The sequence below is a fragment of the Salvelinus namaycush genome, chromosome 1, assembly GCF_016432855.1.
Source record: "Salvelinus namaycush isolate Seneca chromosome 1, SaNama_1.0, whole genome shotgun sequence".
Classification (NCBI taxonomy): Eukaryota; Metazoa; Chordata; class Actinopteri; order Salmoniformes; family Salmonidae; genus Salvelinus; species Salvelinus namaycush.
In genome coordinates this window covers 7,205,705-7,230,156 of record NC_052307.1, presented here as the reverse complement: position 1 = coordinate 7,230,156, position 24,452 = coordinate 7,205,705, and the positions used below count along the sequence as shown (strand labels likewise).

General features: G+C 46.2%; 1 protein-coding gene across 2 annotated transcripts in view; it reads left to right on the top strand.

The window, feature by feature from the left end:
• The window catches only part of si:ch73-72b7.1 (netrin receptor UNC5C), a 292,685-nt gene that overhangs the window by 182,655 nt on the left and 85,578 nt on the right, over positions 1 to 24,452 (top strand). For both annotated transcript variants that reach the window (XM_038988248.1, XM_038987844.1), the window contains exon 4: positions 4,047 to 4,150. In XM_038988248.1, coding sequence (XP_038844176.1) covers positions 4,047 to 4,150 — 104 coding nt within the window. The remainder of the gene's footprint in view (positions 1 to 4,046; positions 4,151 to 24,452) is intronic.

The window sequence follows — 24,452 nt, the reverse complement described above, 5'->3', positions numbered from 1 at the left end:
GCCTGTTATACTCATTTAATGGAAAAAATACTTGACCAGATTGATTTTCTTGACGAGATTGATTCCTCCAATTTTACTTGCCATAAATATGGAAATCTGTGATATACTGCACACGGAATCCTTTTGTTGTGGTCCCTGAAACGGATTGTGGGGCAGTGATTTAGACAGGCCCAGTTGGCCTGTTGGTGTCACGTTCCTGACCTGTTTTCCATTGTTTTTGTATGTGTTTAGTTGGTCAGGGCGTGAGTTGGGGTGGGCATTCTATGTTATGTGTTTCTATGTTGGGTTAAATGTGTTGCCTGATATGGTTCTCAGTTAGAGGCAGGTGTTTGACGTTTCCTCTGATTGAGAACCATATTAAGGTAGGCTGTTCTCACTGTTTGTGTGTGGGTGATTGTTCCTGTGTCTGTGTCTGTCGCACCACACGGGACTGTTTCGTGTTCGTTCGTTTGGTTAGTCTGTGCCTGTTCTTCGTGTTATATTGTAAGTTCTCAAGTTCAGGTCTGTCTACGTCGTTTTGTTGTTTTGTAAATTTTCAAAGTGTTTTTTCGTGTTCGTCTTGTCTTTAAATAAATTCATTCATGTATTCATCTACCGCTGCGTTTTGGTCCGATCCCTACTCCTTCTCCTCATCCGAGGAGGAGGAATTAGACAGACGTTACAGTTGGGGTTTCTGTACATCTTTTTGACTTGTGGAAAATGATTTGGGCTTGTGAAAAAAATGGTCCGGTATGGGGGCCTTCATGGAAAAAAATAGGGTCGTTGTGTTAGAAATGCCCAGGATGATTTCTGATCCAAGACTGTCCCCGTTTGACCCAGAGTGGTCTGCTAGCCAGCAGCAGGACCCTGTAGAGAGACTGTGGTTTACAGAAGTAGCACAAGCTCTGGCCCCATTAAGAGAGCAGAGGTAATGGTGAGTGAAAGGTTTGTTGGGGATACACCAACAAGAGCCCACACACTTCCTGGCACTGCCCTGGTCTCCTCTCTCTCTCTCTCTCTCTCTCTCTCTCTCTCTCTCTCTCTCCCCCCCCCTCTCTCTCCCCCCGCACCTTCCCTGATCTCTCTCTTGCTCTTTCAAACACCCCCCTCTCCCTCTCTCCCTGGTCTTTCTCCTCCCATCTTTCCCTCTCCCACTCTCGTTGACTCTGGGGGATACATGTGTTTCTGTTTAAAGTCACATCAAAATCACTGATTACCTCCATCAATAAGTCACCTGCTAAGCTAATGAAACAGCCCTTCTCAAATTACAGACCTGCTTTATGGCTTTTCTGCATCTGTTCAGCCCTCACTACAGAGCCAGATATATAGCACTACAATCTTAGAAAAAAATGTGCTATCTAGAACCTAAAAGGGTTTTTCGACTGTCCCCATATGATAACCCTTTGAAGAACCCTTTTTGGTTCTAGGTAGATTCCTTTTGGTTCCAGGGAGAAGCCTTTTTGGTTCCAGGGAGAACCCTTTCCACAGAGGCTTCTACATGGAACCCAAAAGGGTCCTACCTGGAATCAAAAAGGGTTCTACCTGGAACCAAAAAGGGTTCTCCTATGGGGACAGCCGAAGAACCCTTTTGGAACCCTTTTTTTCTGATTGTAGCTAGCCTAACTGGAGGTTTGTTTGTGGTCGGGTCAAGAAAGAAAACAGTCTATTCTCAAGTCTCTTCCTGATGTTGTTTTAAACTTATAAGGTTAGGAGGCCCAGTGAGTGAATCAAAAAGGAAATGTCCATCCTTCTTTCGTGTACGGCTTAAAGCAGGATTTGTGTGCTTGTGTTTCCCCCCTTTCCCACACTAAAAGAGAGCAGGACATTCCCTCATAGCATGTAATTCACTTATATATCGTGAATATATCATTGGCGGCCATTATTCTCATTTATTTTGCTTGGCCTCTTCAAGGCCTCAACTGTCTAGCAGCACTGCTCCCCTTTGCCTCTCTTACAAAGAGAAAGATTTCCTCAGTAATAAGAGAAACATGCATTCTGAACCCACACATTTGATTGAACACTTTGTTTTGAATGACTTTAAAGAAAACTAAAATGGTTCCCTGAAACGGGCTAGTTTATTTGAGCACGTCAACTACCGAGTGCTCAGCTCCCTGATTTAGTCTGTTTTTTTCTTCTGTTTGGCACCAAATTAATATTGTCTCAGTACTTGGTTGTCTCCTCCACACTACAGCCTCCTTCCTCCTGGTACAGTAGCTCTGGTCTAGGTCTCTCTGGTCACCTCTCTGTGTCGATACCCATGGTGCAGCTCCAGAGGGGAGTGAGGAAGCTGTGTGGAAACGGACTGGAATGTGGTGTCTTAGTGAGGCACTGGGGACCATGGAAGAGCCAGCTGGAGAATCACTCACAGAGCCTGCTGAGGACAGCCTGACCGGCTGATCCCTAAGTCACAGACTTCTGTGTTCCTCCATGTCTTTGTCTGCTTGTCTGTCTGCAGACATTACTTTTACGCTTGTTCGGTCTCTCAGGGGGTGTCAGTCAAATGATGCCTGTTTCTTACAGGGCTGGATCCATACTTTTCTTTTCTCAAGGATCCACCAATGACACAGTCTATGGTGAATTTTTGTGCTCGCTGTTATCGATTTGTCTTCAACTCCAGCAACGCTCTACGAAGCAGTACCGATATCAGTCTTTTCTGTGCTGTCCATCTCATCCATAATGGATGTATAATGAAATCATGAACAGTAACTTCCATGGATTTAAATAGGCATAAACTACTCAGCCCCAGCTGTCCCCCGCCAAGATGTACTGTACAGTATGTTAACTACTAAAGAGCTTGGTTTAAACACAAGAATAATGTAGGAAATCAGGGCACTCACTTTTCCCTTTAGCCAATCAAAAGCACTATAAAGATAACTGTCTTCAAACCTCAAGGCAGTCTAATAACTGTAATAACACCTGTATGAATTGTCCCAGCGCTGCCATTCCCTGTGATGTCATTCTCATGCAGTCAAGTCCTCCACTCCACACCCTACTAACACACATACTCTACAAAACAGCTAGGGACGTAGGTGTGAGAATAGAGGTCCCAGTGGACAGGCATTAGAATCCAGTGGCTTCCTCTCTGCTACGAACCACCTCAGATCCCTGACAACTCCTGTGACTTGAGCTTTGCTCGGAGACTGTCCACTTGCCTTTGTAAATGCTGCGTTTGTCCTCTATTTTACTCTCTCTCTCTCCCCCCCCCCCCCCCCCCCCCCCATCACTGTGTTTGCTGTCACGTGACCCCGGCCATTGGGCTGAATTCACAAACCTAAAGCAGGGCTTAAATACACAATGAAAAGATGGTGTCTCCAAAATGGCTACACGGTTGCCCACACCCCTCCTGGTTTCCATGCCGATTTAATGTTTCCATGGTTTACTCTCTTTGCAAAGGAAGCCTACATGCGTCATTGTGTGCTTGTGAGATGAGTCACCTAACTGTGGTGGACCACTGATAATGCTAAATTCCGGGCTGGATGAAGTGTTCTCAATGAAATCGAGAAATGTCTGTATTCTTTTTTCATACGCAAGGTCTCTCCGTGTCCTCGGTGGAGGCATTCTATAATCTCTCAATATACCAAGGGGCCTTGAGATGCCGCAGATTTGATATTGGTGTTCAGGTAGTCTCGGCTATAGGATTGTCCAGCTGTATCTACATTCCCTGTCTGTGAATAGAGATGTGTGCATGCTGAATTTCAATTCTGTGCCGAGATCCCTGCTTGGTTTACTGCTACAGCAGTTTTAGCTTCTTGTCGGGAGGAGTTCAGTTTCGTTGACTTTTCAGTAAATTGCAAAATGGATAATCCTGATAATCAAATGAGGGATTCAGTGGGAGGAAGACGAGAGTTCTGAAGCTGAGGCCAGTAGGAAAGCATGAACAATACTACACTTACAATGGAGGGCGATTCATATTATGTACTTCTGAGATAAATGTTCATTTTGCTATTTCACCTTTTTTTTTTCATCAGCCTTCTTTTCATGGTCCTTCGAGCCAGATAGATTGGGTCGCACCTGGAATTTGATCATGATTGTTCAATTAATGTTTTGTTTTTATTTCTCCCCTCCAGATCTCAGGAAAACGTTTGACCAGGAGCCACTGGGGAAGGAGGTGTCACTGGAACAGGAAGTACTTCTCCAGTGCCGCCCACCTGAGGGCATACCTGCTGCAGAGGTATTTATCAACTTCCTGTTTCCATCCTTACACTACAGTGTTGTCTATATTTTACAGTTTGACTATTGGGACTCCACTGGAATGTTAGCTAACGTTGTAGTAACGTTCACTGTTTGGTGGGTTGGTCTACTCTGCTGGTAGACATCAGTGTTAAAGCGACAGAGAGACTTTTTCATACAGATAAACTTGGACTGGATCGCACGTTATGTTTTGTTCTACAGTATCTGGTCATCTCATCAAAGTTGTAATAATATTTTATCTCACATAAATACTAGAACACTACATTTTCTTACACTTTGGTGTTGGATAAGTGGACTTTGAACTGGGTTACACTTTGTGAGAGATTGAGAGCCTCCTCCTGCTGTGCTGAAAGACGTATGGAGCTCTGCGACCAGGGCAGAGAAAGCGAGAGAGACAGAGACAGAGAGAAAAGTTATCTCTGCCCCTGCGCTCTCTCTCTCTCTCTTCCTCCTTCACTCTGCACGGTTGATGACACAACAGTAACATTTTACAATCCACTCTCAGCACGCAATGCTGAGAATTCTCCTGCAGGAAAAATAAAGCTAATAAATTGGTCGATTGGTTCGTTCAATTGAACAGAGAGGCTTCAGGGGGTCTGGTCTCTGCACCAGTTTCATATTTGTTCCCCCTCCGTTTTTACCTCATGCATTTTTCATTCATTTTAGCTGTCATAATGGGATCACCCTGCAAAAAAGGATTGATGTCTCTGCTCTTGAGGTTAATAAGATTTATTGATCCTCTGTATTTAAGTCAAAATGCTATTGTCTCTCTTATTGGCTAGGCGGTGTGTTTGACCTGTGACCTCTGAACTCTGCCCTCTCCTTCTACTCAAAATTGATGGACAGGCCTGATAAGTTTAATAACTTTTTTTTAGGAGGTGCTAATATTAGTCCTGGTGGGTCAAGCCCGTGGACTCTTGTGAAAGTGTCGGGCTGCAACTTGAAACGTGAACCCTCGCAAACATGCCTATCAGCATTTGGCGACATACAACCTTGCCACTTAAGTCATTTAGCAGACACGCTGATTCAGAGCAACTTACAGGAAATAGTGAGTGCATACATTTGCTCATACAGGTCCCCAGCAGAAATCAAACCCACAACCCTGGCATTGCAAGCACCATGCTCTACCAACTGAGCCACACAGGACCGGTGACTTAATAGACACGTGATGAGAAATCCGGGACTGCCGCTCAGCCTAGGATTAGATGCTAAATGCAGTACGAGACTTTGGCTGATGTCTGACTTAGCTCTGACTGACGACTGACTTTGATGTATGAAGATGTCCTAAAATGGACACCGTACTAGTGTGAGCTGTGAGGGGTCAAGTTCAAAATCCTTGAAGAAAAAGATGTGTAGCCATAACAGTAGAACTCAATATCTTGTGAGTTTGACTGGTATTGCTCTGAATCGTTCTATCAATATATCACTTTTGAATGGCAATTCGGGAAGAATTTCAGGGTAGTTTGAAAAGTACAGACTCTTTTTGGACTTTGTTGCTGATGAAAGGCATGGTTCAACAGAGATTGGTGGGAGGTTAATATACAGACACACAGGCAAGGGGGTTGGGACTAGACTGCTAGACTTTAGACATTGCAGCACTGTTGATTGTGTCTCAAAACTTCTAATTGGTGGAAAGACTGGTGCTGACCCGGAAAGACCAATTCAAGACAATAGAGTTCACATTGATGGGCTGGGCTGTTTCTGGGCTGGGCTGGGCTGTGTCTGGGCTGGGCTGGGCTGTGTCTGGGCTGGGCTGTGTCTGGGCTGGGCTGGGCTGGGCTGTGTCTGGGCTGGGCTGGGCTGTGTCTGGGCTGGGCTGGGCTGGGCTGTGTCTGGGCTGGGCTGGGCTGTGTCTGGGCTGGGCTGGGCTGGGCTGTGTCTGGGCTGGGCTGTGTCTGGGCTGGGCTGGGCTGTGTCTGGGCTGGGCTGTGTCTGGGCTGGGCTGGGCTGTGTCTGGGCTGGGCTGGGCTGTGTCTGGGCTGGGCTGGGCTGGGCTGTGTCTGGGCTGGGCTGTGTCTGGGCTGGGCTGGGCTGTGTCTGGGCTGGGCTGGGCTGTGTCTGGGCTGGGCTGGGCTGTGTCTGGGCTGGGCTGGGCTGGGCTGTGTCTGGGCTGGGCTGGGCTGTGTCTGGGCTGGGCTGGGCTGGGCTGTGTCTGGGCTGGGCTGGGCTGTGTCTGGGCTGGGCTGGGCTGTGTCTGGGCTGGGCTGGGCTGTGTCTGGGCTGGGCTGGGCTGTGTCTGGGCTGGGCTGGGCTGTGTCTGGGCTGGGCTGGGCTGTGTCTGGGCTGGGCTGTGTCTGGGCTGGACTGTGTCAGAGATGGGCTGTGTCTGGGCTGGGCTGGGCTGTGTCTGAGCTGTGCTGGGCTGTGTATGGGCTGGACTGTGTTTGGGCTGGACTGGGCTGTGTCTGGGCTGTGTCTGGGCTGTGTCTGGGCTGTGGCTGGTCTGGGCTGGACTGTGTCTGGGCTGGACTGTGTGTGGGCTGGACTGTGTCTGAGCTGGGCTGGGCTGTGTATGGGCTGGACTGTGTCTGGGCTGGGCTGGGCTGTGCTGTGTCTGGGCTGGGCTGTGTCTGGGCTGGGCTGTGTCTGGGCTGGACTGTGTCTGCGATTGACTGGGCTGTGGCTGGGCTGTGTCTGGGCTGGGCTGGGCTGTGTCTGGGCTGGGCTGTGTCTGGGCTGGGCTGGGTCTGGGCGGGCCTGTGCTGTGTCTGGGCTGGACTGTGTCAGAGATGGGCTGGGCTGTGTCTGGGCTGGGCTGTGTCTGGGCCTGGCTGTGTCTGAGCTGGGCTGGGCTGTGTATGGGCTGGACTGTGTCTGGGCTGGACTGGGCTGTGTCTGGGCTGGGCTGGGCTCTGCTGTGTCTGGGCTGTGCTGTGTCTGGGCTGGCTGTGTCTGGGCTGGTATGGGCTGTGTCTAGGCTGGTATGGGATGTGTCTGGGCTGGGCTGGGCTGGGCTGGGCTGGGCTGGGCTGGGCTGGGCTGGGCTGGGCTGGGCTGGGCTGGGCTGGGCTACGCTGTGCTGTGTCTGGGCTGTGAGTGAAAGACACAGCTGCAGTGGAATAAAGACATCAGACAGTGATGACAGGACAGCTCTCTGCTCCTTCTCTGACATGCTCAGAAACCCTGTAGGATAGACCAGACCAGACCAGACCAGACTGCAGCCTTACATCTTAGAGATATAGCACACTGGATACACAGTGCAGCGACACATAAGCAACCTTGTTAAATGACAAATCAAGCTTGAATGCGCACACACACACACACACACACACACACACACACACACACACACACACACACACACACACACACACACACACACACACACACACACACACACACACACACACACACACACACACACTAAGAACAGTCATCTGCCTTCTCCAAGAAAGATTCTTGATGCCAGCCACTCTGAAGCAGATGACATAGTCTGGTCATGTCAGAATGCATCAGTGATGTGGTATCTTCATACGGCCCAGGGGTCCCTCTGTACGCCTTGTGTCTGGCCGTGGGTCAGGAAAAGACAGATCATGTTGTTGGCTAATGTATCAGAGGATCAAGGCTCACTGATGCCCTGCAGGCTCTTCCGATGAAGAGCCCTGACTGGACTGGACTCACTGGACAGCGCCACCGAAGTGGCAGTTTAAATCCAGTCCAACTAGAGTGTAGAGTGCGGCTGATGTACTGTACTAGCAGAGTAGTGAGTGCCTTGGTGAGCGAGTCGCGTCCGTGTCATCGTTTACTGTAACTAGGTCAAATGATTGTTAGGGCAAGCTGGGATGGGGCGTATGTACTGTCACTGAGTTCATTTGGTTCTAGTGATACAGAGTATCAGGTAAGCACTCACATACTCTCTCCAGACTGTCGGTCGGGTGTAGACGTGAATACCGGCGAGGTCTTGCGGCGAGGTAGAAAATGTAGACCGGCTGGTGCCATGCCAGTGCCCCGAGTAATAGTCGTGTTGCCTTCTAAGCGAAGCAGCATTGCAGCAGTTTGCGGTGTGAGGAAGCACTAAAATCCCCAACCCTCCCCCTCACCTCTTTCTCCACCTAGCAGGGTCTTGTTGGCAGGCCCAGGTTCCAGGCGAGGCCCGTGCTCCCTGCGGGGTCTGGCAGCAGGGGCCCCAACCCTCCTCCAGTCAGTCTCCCTGATTAGTGGTTAGCATTGGCTCCGTGACAACACAAGCCTCTCACAGTCTGGAATGCACAGCGCTAATGGCTCTGTGAGCAAACTTAACGCCAGAGCAGCCGAGCCGCTGGCAAGTTTACAATGCCCCCACATTACACCACTAGCACTCTCCTTTCTCAATCTAATTACGCAAAACAATAATCATTTACATTGCATATAAGAGTACAATTGGTAGCACATTGCTAGAAAAGCAGTGGCTAGGTTTTTTTTCCTGGTAGAAAGTGTTTTTTTCCACGAGATCCTTGGTTTCAGGCCGAGGTTCAGTGTTTTTAGTTGTGTGCACAAAGTCTGCATCCTAAATAGTACCCTATTCCCTATGTAGTACACTACTTTTGACTAGTGCCAAACTCGATCATATAATGCACAGGGCCCAATATAATCCTCTGGAGTAAGCTGTGTGCTTTGGCTCATTGGAGTGATTGTCAATGTTTTATCTGAAATCAAATCAAAGCTTTGTCAAAAAAAACAACAGTTACGGACATTATTATCTGAGATTATCAAGCAATCTCTTTTATTCCGACCTCCTATGCAACAGTAATTCACAAATGGTTCCACTAGACAGCAGCTCTGTCCAAGCAATGCAACATTTTGATGTTAAATGTATTGCGATATTAGAGGTTGTTTTTGTAAAACCATTGGCATAATATGCTTTCAATTAGAATGATACTGTAAACCTAACTAGGCAATATTATTTCCAGTATTATCCTAATTATAGCCAGATGTCAAAACCTTAAGCCGAACCTACCAGACACTATAACGTACGGTGCCACGTTATAATACCGGTGTAGGGTGAAGATGCTCCTAGATGCTGATCTTGGGTCAGTTTGGCATTCCCCCCACTATTGATTTAAGGTTAAGACTGGGGGGAGGGGAAAGCTGTTCCTAGATCTGTGCCTAGGGGAAACTTCACCCCAGAGCACATTCAGTAACTGGTCATTCTGAATTGAAATGTGTTCTAAACTGAAAAGCTCCTCTGTTCCATTCTAGTCTCCCTGTTCCGTTCAGTGATTCTGTCTAGACTGGTAGATTCTAATCCTGCTCGCTGGACACTAACATGGCGCTAGCCAGTTTTTGGCACTTATCTGATTCTAGAGATAGAGAGACAGCATTGCACACTCCAACAAAGAAACAAGCCCCAGACGTTTATTTTGGCTCGTGCACATAGTAAAAGGTTGTGCTTGTTTCTCTAGCCCTGGAAATGACTTAAAACAAAGATCTTCTTGAAATGACTCGTGGTTGGATAGTTTAAGGAAACTATCAATCAAACAATTCAACTGGAAGCTTTTTATTCAACGGTTACATTTGACCAAAGCTCTGATATTTGCATATCCCCTGGAGAGGAAGGGCAGGGTATAGGCAGAGCATTATATGGTGCTTTAATTGTGTTTGGTTTGAGAACTAAGATGTAGCGTTATGTTTTCCTTTGTTGTGCAGAGGGTAAATTCGTGAGTGGCTCCTTGAGCTACAAGGGAGCAGGAATGGATAATGATAGAGTTTGGTTGGGCATCCCCCCCATTGAGAACCTCCCCATTCATTACCTCTGGAAGAGCTGTCAAACGTAAAGTGAAAGACTGCGATTCAAATGTACTAGCTACAAAATGCCTCCTGACGTTTTTATTTTCATGTTCCCTCTCTCTCACTGCCCCTCAAATCTTTGGACATTGTTCTTAGATAAAGATGGGGTGAGGGGTGACATAGTATTATGGACTATAGCGGAGCCGGTTGCCACGGGAGCAGACTAAGGCATTTACTCAGGGTTTCCGGGATCCTGCCAGGTTGTCATGGACGACGGGCAAAGGGGATGCCTAGTCAGTTGCACAAGTGAATGCATTCAACTGCATTTAACCCAACCCCTCTGAATCAAGAGAGGTGTGGGGGGCTGCCTTAATCCACATCTACGGTGCCCGGGGAGCAGTTGTTTTTCAGGGGGTTAACTGTCTTTAACCGACCTTTCGGTTACTGGCCCAACGCTTCGCTACCTGCCGCCCCATGGGACCACTATTGCATGGAGGAGGCAACCCTGCAAAGACAAAAGCCTGCATTAAATAACGCTATGCATTATATAACAAACTATGTGCGTTTGTCCGAGAAACAATTTTCAAAAGCTTCAAAAATCGCCTACATTTAAAAAAATATATATATATATCATATTGTTAAGCAAATACAATACATATAGTTGTCATCAGAGAGTGAAAATACCATGAATTGTCACGTGATATGCTCCATCAAAACCGAGTGGCTTGTCTTCAATGTTCCCTATTCAGTATGTGTGTATTAATCCATACACACAGTGAAAGCCTGAACTAAACAGAGAAGAGAATATCGCTATGGTCAATCCTGCTCATTTCAGTCAGCACGCTCCAGGAGGAAGTTTCCCCTAGGTACAGAGCTAGGATCAGCTTCCCCTTCCCCAATCTTAACCTTAACCATTAGTGGGGATAATGCAAAACTGACCCAAGATCATTGTCAGTCAGCACTGCAGTGGGAGGTACTTCTCTAGTTCATTGTCTGGTAGTTAGTTCATTACACCGGGCCAGGCCGGAGCTTGAGGAACCCAGCAGATGTTTATATACTCAGAGAAGACGCTCCAGACCCCGCAAGCACAGAGGAAGCCATGGTGTTCATACCATCTGGCTGTCTATCTATCTGTTAGTCTGCTTTCCTAGCCCCTTACCCCCAAGTACAGACAGTCTGCATCAACTCAACCATCTATCTGTAAGTCTGCTTTCCTAGCCCCTTACCCCCAAGTACAGACAGTCTGCATCAACTCAACCATCTGGCTGTCTATCTATCTGTAAGTCTGCTTTCCTAGCCCCTTACCCCCAAGTACAGACAGTCTGCATCAACTCAACCATCTGGCCGTCTATCTATCTGTTAGTCTGCTTTCCTAGCCCCTTACCCCCAAGTACAGACAGTCTGCATCAACTCAACCATCTGGCTGTCTATCTATCTGTTAGTCTGCTTTCCTAGCCCCTTACCCCCAAGTACAGACAGTCTGCATCAACTCAACCATCTATCTGTAAGTCTGCTTTCCTAGCCCCTTACCCCCAAGTACAGACAGTCTGCATCAACTCAACCATCTGGCTGTCTATCTATCTGTAAGTCTGCTTTCCTAGCCCCTTACCCCCAAGTACAGACAGTCTGCATCAACTCAACCATCTATCTGTAAGTCTGCTTTCCTAGCCCCTTACCCCCAAGTACAGACAGTCTGCATCAACTCAACCATCTGGCTGTCTATCTATCTGTAAGTCTGCTTTCCTAGCCCCTTACCCCCAAGTACAGACAGTCTGCGTCAACTCAACCATCTATCTGTAAGTCTGCTTTCCTAGCCCCTTACCCCCAAGTACAGACAGTCTGCATCAACTCAACCATCTATCTGTAAGTCTGCTTTCCTAGCCCCTTACCCCCAAGTACAGACAGTCTGCATCAACTCAACCATCTATCTGTAAGTCTGCTTTCCTAGCCCCTTACCCCCAAGTACAGACAGTCTGCATCAACTCAACCATCTATCTGTAAGTCTGCTTTCCTAGCCCCTTACCCCCAAGTACAGACAGTCTGCGTCAACTCAACCATCTGGCTGTCTATCTATCTGTTAGTCTGCTTTCCTAGCCCCTTACCCCCAAGTACAGACAGTCTGCATCAACTCAACCATCTGGCTGTCTATCTATCTGTTAGTCTGCTTTCCTAGCCCCTTACCCCCAAGTACAGACAGTCTGCGTCAACTCAACCATCTGGCTGTCTATCTATCTGTTAGTCTGCTTTCCTAGCCCCTTACCCCCAAGTACAGACAGTCTGCATCAACTCAACCATCTATCTGTAAGTCTGCTTTCCTAGCCCCTTACCCCCAAGTACAGACAGTCTGCATCAACTCAACCATCTGGCTGTCTATCTATCTGTTAGTCTGCTTTCCTAGCCCCTTACCCCCAAGTACAGACAGTCTGCGTCAACTCAACCATCTGGCTGTCTATCTATCTGTTAGTCTGCTTTCCTAGCCCCTTACCCCCAAGTACAGACAGTCTGCATCAACTCAACCATCTGGCTGTCTATCTATCTGTAAGTCTGCTTTCCTAGCCCCTTACCCCCAAGTACAGACAGTCTGCGTCAACTCAACCATCTGGCTGTCTATCTATCTGTTAGTCTGCTTTCCTAGCCCCTTACCCCCAAGTACAGACAGTCTGCGTCAACTCAACCATCTGGCTGTCTATCTATCTGTTAGTCTGCTTTCCTAGCCCCTTACCCCCAAGTACAGACAGTCTGCATCAACTCAACCATCTATCTGTAAGTCTGCTTTCCTAGCCCCTTACCCCCAAGTACAGACAGTCTGCATCAACTCAACCATCTGGCTGTCTATCTATCTGTAAGTCTGCTTTCCTAGCCCCTTACCCCCAAGTACAGACAGTCTGCATCAACTCAACCATCTATCTGTAAGTCTGCTTTCCTAGCCCCTTACCCCCAAGTACAGACAGTCTGCATCAACTCAACCATCTGGCTGTCTATCTATCTGTTAGTCTGCTTTCCTAGCCCCTTACCCCCAAGTACAGACAGTCTGCGTCAACTCAACCATCTATCTGTAAGTCTGCTTTCCTAGCCCCTTACCCCCAAGTACAGACAGTCTGCATCAACTCAACCATCTATCTGTAAGTCTGCTTTCCTAGCCCCTTACCCCCAAGTACAGACAGTCTGCATCAACTCAACCATCTATCTGTAAGTCTGCTTTCCTAGCCCCTTACCCCCAAGTACAGACAGTCTGCATCAACTCAACCATCTATCTGTAAGTCTGCTTTCCTAGCCCCTTACCCCCAAGTACAGACAGTCTGCGTCAACTCAACCATCTGGCTGTCTATCTATCTGTTAGTCTGCTTTCCTAGCCCCTTACCCCCAAGTACAGACAGTCTGCATCAACTCAACCATCTGGCTGTCTATCTATCTGTTAGTCTGCTTTCCTAGCCCCTTACCCCCAAGTACAGACAGTCTGCGTCAACTCAACCATCTGGCTGTCTATCTATCTGTTAGTCTGCTTTCCTAGCCCCTTACCCCCAAGTACAGACAGTCTGCATCAACTCAACCATCTATCTGTAAGTCTGCTTTCCTAGCCCCTTACCCCCAAGTACAGACAGTCTGCATCAACTCAACCATCTGGCTGTCTATCTATCTGTTAGTCTGCTTTCCTAGCCCCTTACCCCCAAGTACAGACAGTCTGCGTCAACTCAACCATCTGGCTGTCTATCTATCTGTTAGTCTGCTTTCCTAGCCCCTTACCCCCAAGTACAGACAGTCTGCATCAACTCAACCATCTGGCTGTCTATCTATCTGTTAGTCTGCTTTCCTAGCCCCTTACCCCCAAGTACAGACAGTCTGCATCAACTCAACCATCTGGCTGTCTATCTATCTGTAAGTCTGCTTTCCTAGCCCCTTACCCCCAAGTACAGACAGTCTGCATCAACTCAACCATCTGGCTGTCTATCTATCTGTTAGTCTGCTTTCCTAGCCCCTTACCCCCAAGTACAGACAGTCTGCGTCAACTCAACCATCTGGCTGTCTATCTATCTGTTAGTCTGCTTTCCTAGCCCCTTACCCCCAAGTACAGACAGTCTGCATCAACTCAACCATCTATCTGCTAGTCTGCTTTCCTAGCCCCTTACCCCCAAGTACAGACAGTCTGCATCAACTCAACCATCTGGCTGTCTATCTATCTGTAAGTCTGCTTTCCTAGCCCCTTACCCCCAAGTACAGACAGTCTGCGTCAACTCAACCATCTGGCTGTCTATCTATCTGTAAGTCTGCTTTCCTAGCCCCTTACCCCCAAGTACAGACAGTCTGCATCAACTCAACCATCTGGCTGTCTATCTATCTGTAAGTCTGCTTTCCTAGCCCCTTACCCCCAAGTACAGACAGTCTGCATCAACTCAACCATCTATCTGTTAGTCTGCTTTCCTAGCCCCTTACCCCCAAGTACAGACAGTCTGCATCAACTCAACCATCTATCTGTAAGTCTGCTTTCCTAGCCCCTTACCCCCAAGTACAGACAGTCTGCGTCAACTCAACCATCTGGCTGTCTATCTATCTGTTAGTCTGCTTTCCTAGCCCCTTACCCCCAAGTACAGACAGTCTGCGTCAACTCAACCATCTGGCTGTCTATCTATCTGTTAGTCTGCTTTCCTAGCCCCTTACCCCCAAGTACAGACAGTCTGCATCAACTCAACCATCTATCTGTAAGTCTGCTTTCCTAGCCCCTTACCCCCAAGTACAGACAGTCTGCATCAACTCAACCATCTATCTGTAAGTCTGCTTTCCTAGCCCCTTACCCCCAAGTACAGACAGTCTGCATCAACTCAACCATCTATCTGTAAGTCTGCTTTCCTAGCCCCTTACCCCCAAGTACAGACAGTCTGCGTCAACTCAACCATCTGGCTGTCTATCTATCTGTAAGTCTGCTTTCCTAGCCCCTTACCCCCAAGTACAGACAGTCTGCGTCAACTCAACCATCTGGCTGTCTATCTATCTGTAAGTCTGCTTTCCTAGCCCCTTACCCCCAAGTACAGACAGTCTGCGTCAACTCAACCATCTGGCTGTCTATCTATCTGTTAGTCTGCTTTCCTAGCCCCTTACCCCCAAGTACAGACAGTCTGCATCAACTCAACCATCTGGCTGTCTATCTATCTGTAAGTCTGCTTTCCTAGCCCCTTACCCCCAAGTACAGACAGTCTGCGTCAACTCAACCATCTGGCTGTCTATCTATCTGTAAGTCTGCTTTCCTAGCCCCTTACCCCCAAGTACAGACAGTCTGCATCAACTCAACCATCTGGCTGTCTATCTATCTGTTAGTCTGCTTTCCTAGCCCCTTACCCCCAAGTACAGACAGTCTGCGTCAACTCAACCATCTGGCTGTCTATCTATCTGTTAGTCTGCTTTCCTAGCCCCTTACCCCCAAGTACAGACAGTCTGCATCAACTCAACCATCTGGCTGTCTATCTATCTGTAAGTCTGCTTTCCTAGCCCCTTACCCCCAAGTACAGACAGTCTGCATCAACTCAACCATCTGGCTGTCTATCTATCTGTTAGTCTGCTTTCCTAGCCGCTTACCCCCAAGTACAGACAGTCTGCGTCAACTCAACCATCTATCTGTAAGTCTGCTTTCCTAGCCCCTTACCCCCAAGTACAGACAGTCTGCATCAACTCAACCATCTGGCTGTCTATCTATCTGTTAGTCTGCTTTCCTAGCCCCTTACCCCCAAGTACAGACAGTCTGCGTCAACTCAACCATCTGGCTGTCTATCTATCTGTTAGTCTGCTTTCCTAGCCCCTTACCCCCAAGTACAGACAGTCTGCATCAACTCAACCATCTATCTGTAAGTCTGCTTTCCTAGCCCCTTACCCCCAAGTACAGACAGTCTGCGTCAACTCAACCATCTGGCTGTGGGATTTCCAGCAGCACTGAAATGTTTAATTAAGTCACTGAAAGGTTGAATAAAGTTGTTTCTCACACATAAATAAAGACCAGGCTTGGTCTGTCTGTCTGCAGAAGCCATCAGCACAGGATGTGTGCGATCCATCTTTATGTGTTGAAGAGGACCGGTGTGGTGTCTGTCATGTGCTGATGGCTTCTGCAGACAGATAGATAGACAGACAGACAGGCAGACAGGAAGATAAATGGACAGATAGATAGGCAGACAGACAGGCAGGCAGACAGGAAGATAAATGGACAGATAGATAGGCAGACAGACAGACAGGCAGGAAGACAGACAGGCAGAAAACACCCTTCAACACAAAGACCTTCCGAGATGGATCGCACACACACAAAAACACTCTCTCTGAATCCAACACATATACGCCAACACTTCCTGAGCACTTGCAACGCAAAGGGTCATTGGTTCGATTGCCGCTGGGGTCACATATAAAATACAGTGAGCTCCAAAAGTATTGGGACAGTGATAAATTGTTTGTTGTTTTGTCTCTGTACTCCAGCACTTTGGATTTGAAATGATACAATGACTATGAGGTTAAAGTGCCGACTGTAAGGTTTAATTTGAGTCACTTTGGATGAGAGGGTCCGGCTAAATAGCATACATTATTAGTATGACTTCCTAACCTGCCAAACAGGCAATATGAGTGTTGTATTGTGCTGACCGAGCCATGGAAAACAGATTTGTTGTGAAGTTTTTTAACAGTTTAGTTTTTCGAGAGTCAATTAAATAGGATTACCGTCAGCCCAATTAGTTCAAAGCTTAACACGCTTTAATGCTAATGCGGTGTCAACAGCCCCCTCTCTCGTAGCAAGTCAGCTGCAATATAGACACCTATTTTAATATAATTTCAAAGAGTAGTTTCCACCTAATATGTTATGCAAAATGTTGTTTTATCTGCAGTACTTCAAATATAATCGTGTGGTTATAGCTGCATGCTGTCGTCAGCCTCAGTCGAACGGCTTCCCCCGGACCGAACGGCTGAAGTGGAAGCACACAGCGGCCATTTTGTCCTGTTAGGTCCCTCGGTGAACACAGAAATGATCTCTCTCTCTCTCTCTCACTCACTCACTCACTCACTCACTCACTCACTCACTCACTCACTCACTCACTCACTCACTCACTCACTCACTCGCTCACTCACTCACTCACTCACTCACTCACTCACTCTTCTCTTTCTCTCACTCACTCACTCACTCACTCTTCTCTTTCTCTCACTCACTCTTCTCTTTCTCTCACTCACTCACTCACTCTTCTCTTTCTCTCACTGCCTCCCTCAGCCTCTGGAGCCAGTCAGCCTGTAGCAGCAGCATGGTGCAGGGCTGGAGAAGAATAGTGTTGGATGTTAAAGTACTTAAGAGTATGTGAGTTCAGCAGTAAACCAGTGTTCAATATGGAGAACCTCGCCATAAAAAAAAAAACATACGCCTCATTCCCGCGGCGACTCCAAACCAGAGGGCTGGCCCTGAATGTCTCCACCTGTCAATCATCTCAACATTTGAGTGTGTTTGGATGTTCTCCCTCTCTTCCTCACTCTCTTCCTCCCTCCCTCCAGGCCTTGGTCCAGTGATGACATGGCGGGGCGAGCCTAATGGATCCCCTCACAGTGAAGGGAAAAGGGGGGGATACCTAGTCAGTTGTACAACTGAATGTATTCAACTGAAATGTGTCTTCCACATTTAACCCAACCCCTCTGAATCAGAACTGTACCTGTGTTAGTATCAGTAGTGCTGCATTCCTCTGGAGATACACAGTTATATTAACAGTTTTACACTTGTCATGTAGCCTAATTTTGGCCAGCTAATAACCGAAACACCAATCAAGCAACATTATGGACTAAACATTCAAATCCATTCAATACTGGTCGAATTAAGATCCCACATCTGTATCATTGCCACAATAACCAATGGGACACTTTCAGGAAGTGGCAGTCTCATACACTGATGGGAACTACTGATCTACGCCCTACACTGTCAATGGTCACAAAGTATTTTATTTGTAAGGGTTGGAAGATTGTCAGAAAATAATAATTTGGGGCAGTTAGATGAATAAGTGGATCATGCTTTGGGACAGTTAGGTGAATAAGAGGATAATGTCTTGGGACAGTTAGATGAATAAGAGGATAATGTATTGGGACAGTTAGGTGAATAAGAGGATAATGTCTTGGGACAGTTAGATGAATAAGAGGATAATGTCTTGGGACAGTTAGATGAATAAGAGGATAATGTCTTGGGACAGTTAGGTGAATAACAGGATAATGCCTTGGGACAGTTAGATGAATAAGAGGATAATGTCTTGGGACAGTTAGATGAATAAGAGGATAATGTCTTGGGACAGTTAGATGAATAAGAGGATAATGTCTTGGGACAGTTAGATGAATAAGAGGATAATGTCTTGGGACAGTTAGATGAATAAGAGGATAATGTCTTGGGACAGTTAGATGAATAAGAGGATAATGTCTTGGGACAGTTAGATGAATAAGAGGATAATGTCTTGGGACAGTTAGATGAATAAGAGGATAATGTCTTGGGACAGTTAGATGAATAAGAGGATAATGTCTTGGGACAGTTAGATGAATAAGAGGATAATGCCTTGGGCCAGTTAGATGAATAAGAGGATAATGTCTTGGGATAGTTAGATGAATAAGAGGATAATGTCTTGGGACAGTTAGATGAATAAGAGGATAATGTCTTGGGACAGTTAGATGAATAAGAGGATAATGTCTTGGGACAGTTAGATGAATAAGAGGATAATGTCTTGGGACAGTTAGATGAATAAGAGGATAATGTCTTGGGACAGTTAGATGAATAAGAGGATAATGTCTTGAGACAGTTAGATGAATAAGAGGATAATGTCTTGGGACAGTTAGATGAATAAGAGGATAATGCCTCGGGACAGTTAGATGAATAAGAGGATAATGTCTTGAGACAGTTAGATGAATAAGAGGATAATGTCTTGAGACAGTTAGATGAATAAGAGGATAATGCCTTGGGCCAGTTAGATGAATAAGAGGATAATGCCTTGGGCCAGTTAGATGAATAAGACTTGATTGGAATGGTGTGCTGTCTGTGTCGTTCACCTACAGTATAGGTTCTTTGTGGTGTGAGAAACTCAGGCAGGCACATGGATGGCACGATGACCCTGCCAGTCTGGCCAACCTTGGCTTGTAGAGTGGGCACTGGGCAGGGAATCCCCCTAGCAGCAGGCCCCTGGTTAGTGTAATCACATCCCCAGTATGGGACAATGCACACATGGAGTCCCAACACACACACACACGCACATCAATCAATTCATCATTGCCCCAAAACTCCGGTGTGTGTGTGTGTGTGTGTGCTTATATTGCATGTTTCCCACTTTGTCCCAAATCACCACTATTGTCACAGCGTTGACTATAGTCACAGCGTTGATTATAGTCACAGTGTTGATTATAGTCACAGCGTTGATTATAGTCACAGCGTTGATTATAGTCACAGCGTTGATTATAGTCACAGCGTTGATTATAGTCACAGCGTTGATTATAGTCACAGCGTTGATTATAGTCACAGTGTTGATTATAGTCACAGCGTTGATTATAGTCACAGCGTTGATTATAGTCACAGTGTTGGTTATAGTCACAGCGTTGATTATAGTCACAGCGTTGATTAGTCACAGCGTTGATTATAGTCACAGTGTTGATTATAGTCACAATGTTGATTATAGTCACAGCGTTGACTATAGTCACAGCGTTGATTATAGTCACAGCGTTGATTATAGTCACAGCGTTGACTATAGTCACAGCGTTGATTATAGTCACAGTGTTGATTATAGTCACAGCGTTGACTATAGTCACAGTGTTGATAAGTCACAGCGTTGATTATAGTCACAGCGTTGATTATAGTCACAGCGTTGACTATAGTCACAGCGTTGACTATAGTCACAGTGTTGATAAGTCACAGCGTTGATTATAGTCACAGTGTTGATAAGTCACAGCGTTGATTATAGTCACAGCGTTGATTATAGTCACAGCGTTGATTATAGTCACAGCGTTGATTATAGTCACAGCGTTGATTATAGTCACAGCGTTGATTATAGTCACAGCGTTGACTATAGTCACAGCGTTGACTATAGCGACGGCATGTTGAATGCGGGGGAATACTCTCCCACTGTGTAGCCAAGTAGACATCTTTATTTAACAAGGAACTTCAGGTCTTTGATGTCAACATAAAATGATCATTCTGGCCAGTGGTCAAATAGTAACCAGATCATTTTGCTCTTTTCTGAAACATGGTTTAACTACTGAACAGATTCCCTTTTGTCCCAAACGTCCAGGAGGAGGACACATGTAGATTCACTATGACTTTGAATACAAGAGAGACAATGTACCTTCTGAGATAGTAACTAAAAACATTATGAAGCAATAATTGACCATTACAACGGAACCTGTCAGAATTGCAACTGACAGCAAGACAATTGGCGTGGATGAGAGTCCTCAAAGCTGTTAAAATAATGTGTCTGAGGGAATAAGAGACATCTCTCATCTCAGACAAACTCTTTGATCAATTATAAACCTGTGGAAGTGAATTTAAGGAAACAAACTACATGTTTGGAGTGTTACCATTGCCTTCAGCAGTAAGTCATTCTTCCCCTTCCCAACTCTTATTTTTCTAACTCACACACACTCACACTCACACTCACACACACACTCACACACATATTTGCGGGCCTCCAGATTAAATTTATATGAACTTTCCTTGATTGACTTTGAACGTAATGATTAGTCCCGTAATGGCCTTTGTTACTTGGTGTAATGAATGACTTGATTAGTATTCTCCTTAGATGAATGAGGAAGATGAGACATGTGGAGGCTGAGTGAGTCTTGTGTCACTGGTCCTGTGGGTCTCTCACCCTCCCTGTGTTTATTTCCTGGAGCCAATTGCCTTTCAGTGTCAGGGAAGTCTGCATCCCAAAAAGCACCCTAATACCTATATAGGGCTCTGGTCACATGTAGTGCACTATGTATGGAATAGGGACGCAGCCATAAGCAGGAGACACAGAGCCACGGCGTATATATTATCTATTTTATTACATCTCTCTCTTTCTCTCTCTCTCTCTCTCTCTCTCTCCATCCACTCTCTCTCCAGCTCGCGCTCTTGAAGCCTGGGCTGACATGTGGCAATTTCCCCCCTGTTAATGACAACAAATGTGCCAATTATGTTAATGACTCTCCCGATGCCAATCAGTCAATAATGAGCACCACGACCACATCTGTCTGGGGAGGAGTAGAGGCCTTGTGTCTGAAAGGAGGATGGGGGGGGGGGGGGGGGGGGTCTGGTTTGTGTGTCTATGTTTTTGTGTCCATCTGTGTTAGGGACGAGTTTGAAGAGGTGGAGGGTGGTAGAGGTGGAGGGTGGTAGAGGTGGAGGGTGGTATAGGTGGAGGGTGGTAGAGGTGGAGGATGGTAGAGGTGGAGGATGGTGGAGGGTGGAAGAGGTGGAGGGTAGTAGAGGTGGAGGGTGGTATAGGTGTAGGGTGGTAGATTTGTAGAGGTGTAGGTTGGTGGAGGGTGGTAGAGGTGGAGGGAGGTGGAGGTTGGTAGATGTGGAGGATGGTATAGGTGTAGGGTGGTAGAGGTGGAGGTGTAGGGTGGTAGATTTGTAGAGGCTGAGGGTGGTAGAGGTGGAGGGTGGTAGAGGTGGAGGGTAAGCTGGTAGGGTGGTAGAGGTGGAGGATGGTAGGGTGGTAAAGGTGGAGGATGGTAGAGGTGGAGGTGGAGGGTGGTAGAGGTGGAGGGTGGTAGAGGTGGAGGATGGTAGAGGTGGAGGGTGGGTATGTGCTTACGTGTGTTTGTGTGTTTATCAGTGGCAGGCAATGCTCTGTCTCACAACAGCATGGACAGTGAATTTCACGGCAGATTGCAGAGTCCCTGCCAGTGGTGTGTGACCAATCAAGCCACAGTGGGGTTTCAGGGGGTTGAGTTGGGGACATGACTACCGTTGTTGTTGTTATTATTATTATTCAGGTGGAGATGTTAACGCAGCCTATGGATTGGATTATTCCTATCTCATTTAACTAATCACGGGTAATGCACAATAATCATGATATTAACAGTCCAATGATTGAAAGAGCTTCCACCTCGACTGTTGTTTAACAGTCAAGCAGATTGTTAATGGACCGCTGTTAAACCAACAGACAGGTTGGTGGGGGAGAATGATTGATTCTATGCTTCATTGGAGGGTTCTATCTGGAAATGTCAGGTGCTGTTCTCTTCCCAATGATATGTATAATATGAATGAAAGCATAATGCATATATTACATTATTCTGCCCCATGATCTACTAGGGTTCGTGGTGTCATGTCTTCTGCTCTAACTGAACCGATATGTTATACTAGGCTGTCATAGCCTAACGCTATGTACAGATTACAGAATGGCTTTCCATGGTCCAGGCTGGACCAGGCCAAGTGCACAGGGCCATTCGAGGTGTGTTTAACGGTGTGTGTCTCAGAGAAAGACAGGGCGTCCTGGAGAGAGGAGGTTAGAATAACACACTCTGTGTCTCAGTGGGGGGCTGGTCTGATCCAATAAACTACTCTCCATCCCCCAGCTGTGACTAACGGCTAGACACACACCCACACCAGCGCGCACGCAGACACACACATGTGCACACACACACACACACACACACACACACACACACACACACACACACACACACACACACACACACACACACACACACACACACACACACACACACACACACACACACACACACACACACAACCCACTGTAACCATCCCTCCCTCTGCCACAGGAGGTTTCTTTGTCTCAGCTCGGCATAGCCCACATCAAGAAACCAGCTTCAAATGTTTATTTCTAACGGTATGTTTTGATGAATGCTGTAATTCATGATAATACTGGGAGTATTAGAATTGATAGGACTACAATTTACCACTGAACTGATCAGGGGGGAGTTTCCCAAAAAAACAAAAGATAATCTTAGCACTAAGTCCAATGGTAAGGAATCACTAAGTCTATTGGTAAGGAATCACTAAGTCTATTGGTAAGGAATCACTAAGTCCATTGGGAAGGAATCACTAAGTCCATTGGGAAGGAATCACTAAGTCCATTGGGAAGGAATCACTAAGTCCATTGGTAAGGAATCACTAAGTCCATTGGTAAGGAATCACTAAGTCCATTGGTAAGGAATCACTAAGTCTATTGGTAAGGCATCACTAAGTCCATTGGTAAGGAATCACTAAGTCCATTGGTAAGGAATCACTAAGTCCATTGGTAAGGAATCACTAAGTCCATTGGTAAGGAATCACTAAGTCCATTGGTAAGGAATCACTAAGTCCATTGGTAAGGAATCACTAAGTCCATTGGTAAGGAATCACTAAGTCTAACGGTAAGGAATCACTAAGTCTAACGGTAAGGAATCACTAAGTCTAACGGTAAGGAATCACTAAGTCTATTGGTAAGGAATCACTAAGTCCATTGGTAAGGAATCACTAAGTCTAACGGTAAGGAATCACTAAGTCCATTGGTAAGGAATCACTAAGTCCATTGGTAAGGAATCACTAAGTCCATTGGTAAGGAATCACTAAGTCCATTGAATCACTAAGTCCATTGGTAAGGAATCACTAAGTCCATTGAATCACTAAGTCCATTGGTAAGGAATCACTAAGTCTATTGGTAAGGAATCACTAAGTCTATTGGTAAGGAATCACTAAGTCTAACGGTAAGGAATCACTAAGTCCATTGGTAAGGAATCACTAAGTCTAACGGTAAGGAATCAAGGAACAATTATCTCAGAGCTAAAGATGATCATTATGTTTTTTTGGAATCTCACCGAAGAACAGTAATGTTGCTTAATTGTGTGCTGCTGTTGTAAAACAGCTTTTGATTACCCCTTATTTAACAGTCCATTATTTAGCAGGTACTGACTTTGAAATGACTTTTTTCTAATAATGTGCATATTAATTCCAACTCATTTCTGTGAGATTCGTTTATAGAATCGTAGGTTTGTACCATTTGGTACCAGGGAATTACCAATGGTGTTGAATTATGTGAGGTTTGTTTTGTTTGACCATTCAGTAGTGGCATTGTGACATTATCTAGACAAATACTGCAGAGGATGTCTGGTTTTGTATCAGTGTATTATGACTAGAGACAGTTGTTTTGGTTGTTTTATGTGGAGTTTTCTTTGACCGGTATTTCCAGCATTATCCACTAGGTTTGCTGCAGGTAGAAAATACTAGGAAATGTTCTTTAACTGACACAAGCTGTCTCCAATCAATCAATCAATCAATGTCTGGCTGTGCCTGTGTGTTTGATGCGGTATCAACCTAAGCCAGAGAAGGCGTAACTCTGTGAATCTTAATCACACAAAGCCGATTATTTGGCAGTGAAAACTATTTGTAGATCAGTGATTATACACCTCACTTTGCTCAGGCTGATCCTTTCCAACGGACTCTGAAGTTGTAGCAAAACATTTATCAATTAGGGGCAATTAAGGGACGTGTCAGATACACTGGATAGGTGCAGTAAAATATGCTGTTTTTAAGGTCAGCCATAGTGGTACGGCTCCCCTGGAGCAAAAATAAGGCCTTGCTCAAGGGCACAGACAGATTGTTCACCTTGTCGGCTCGG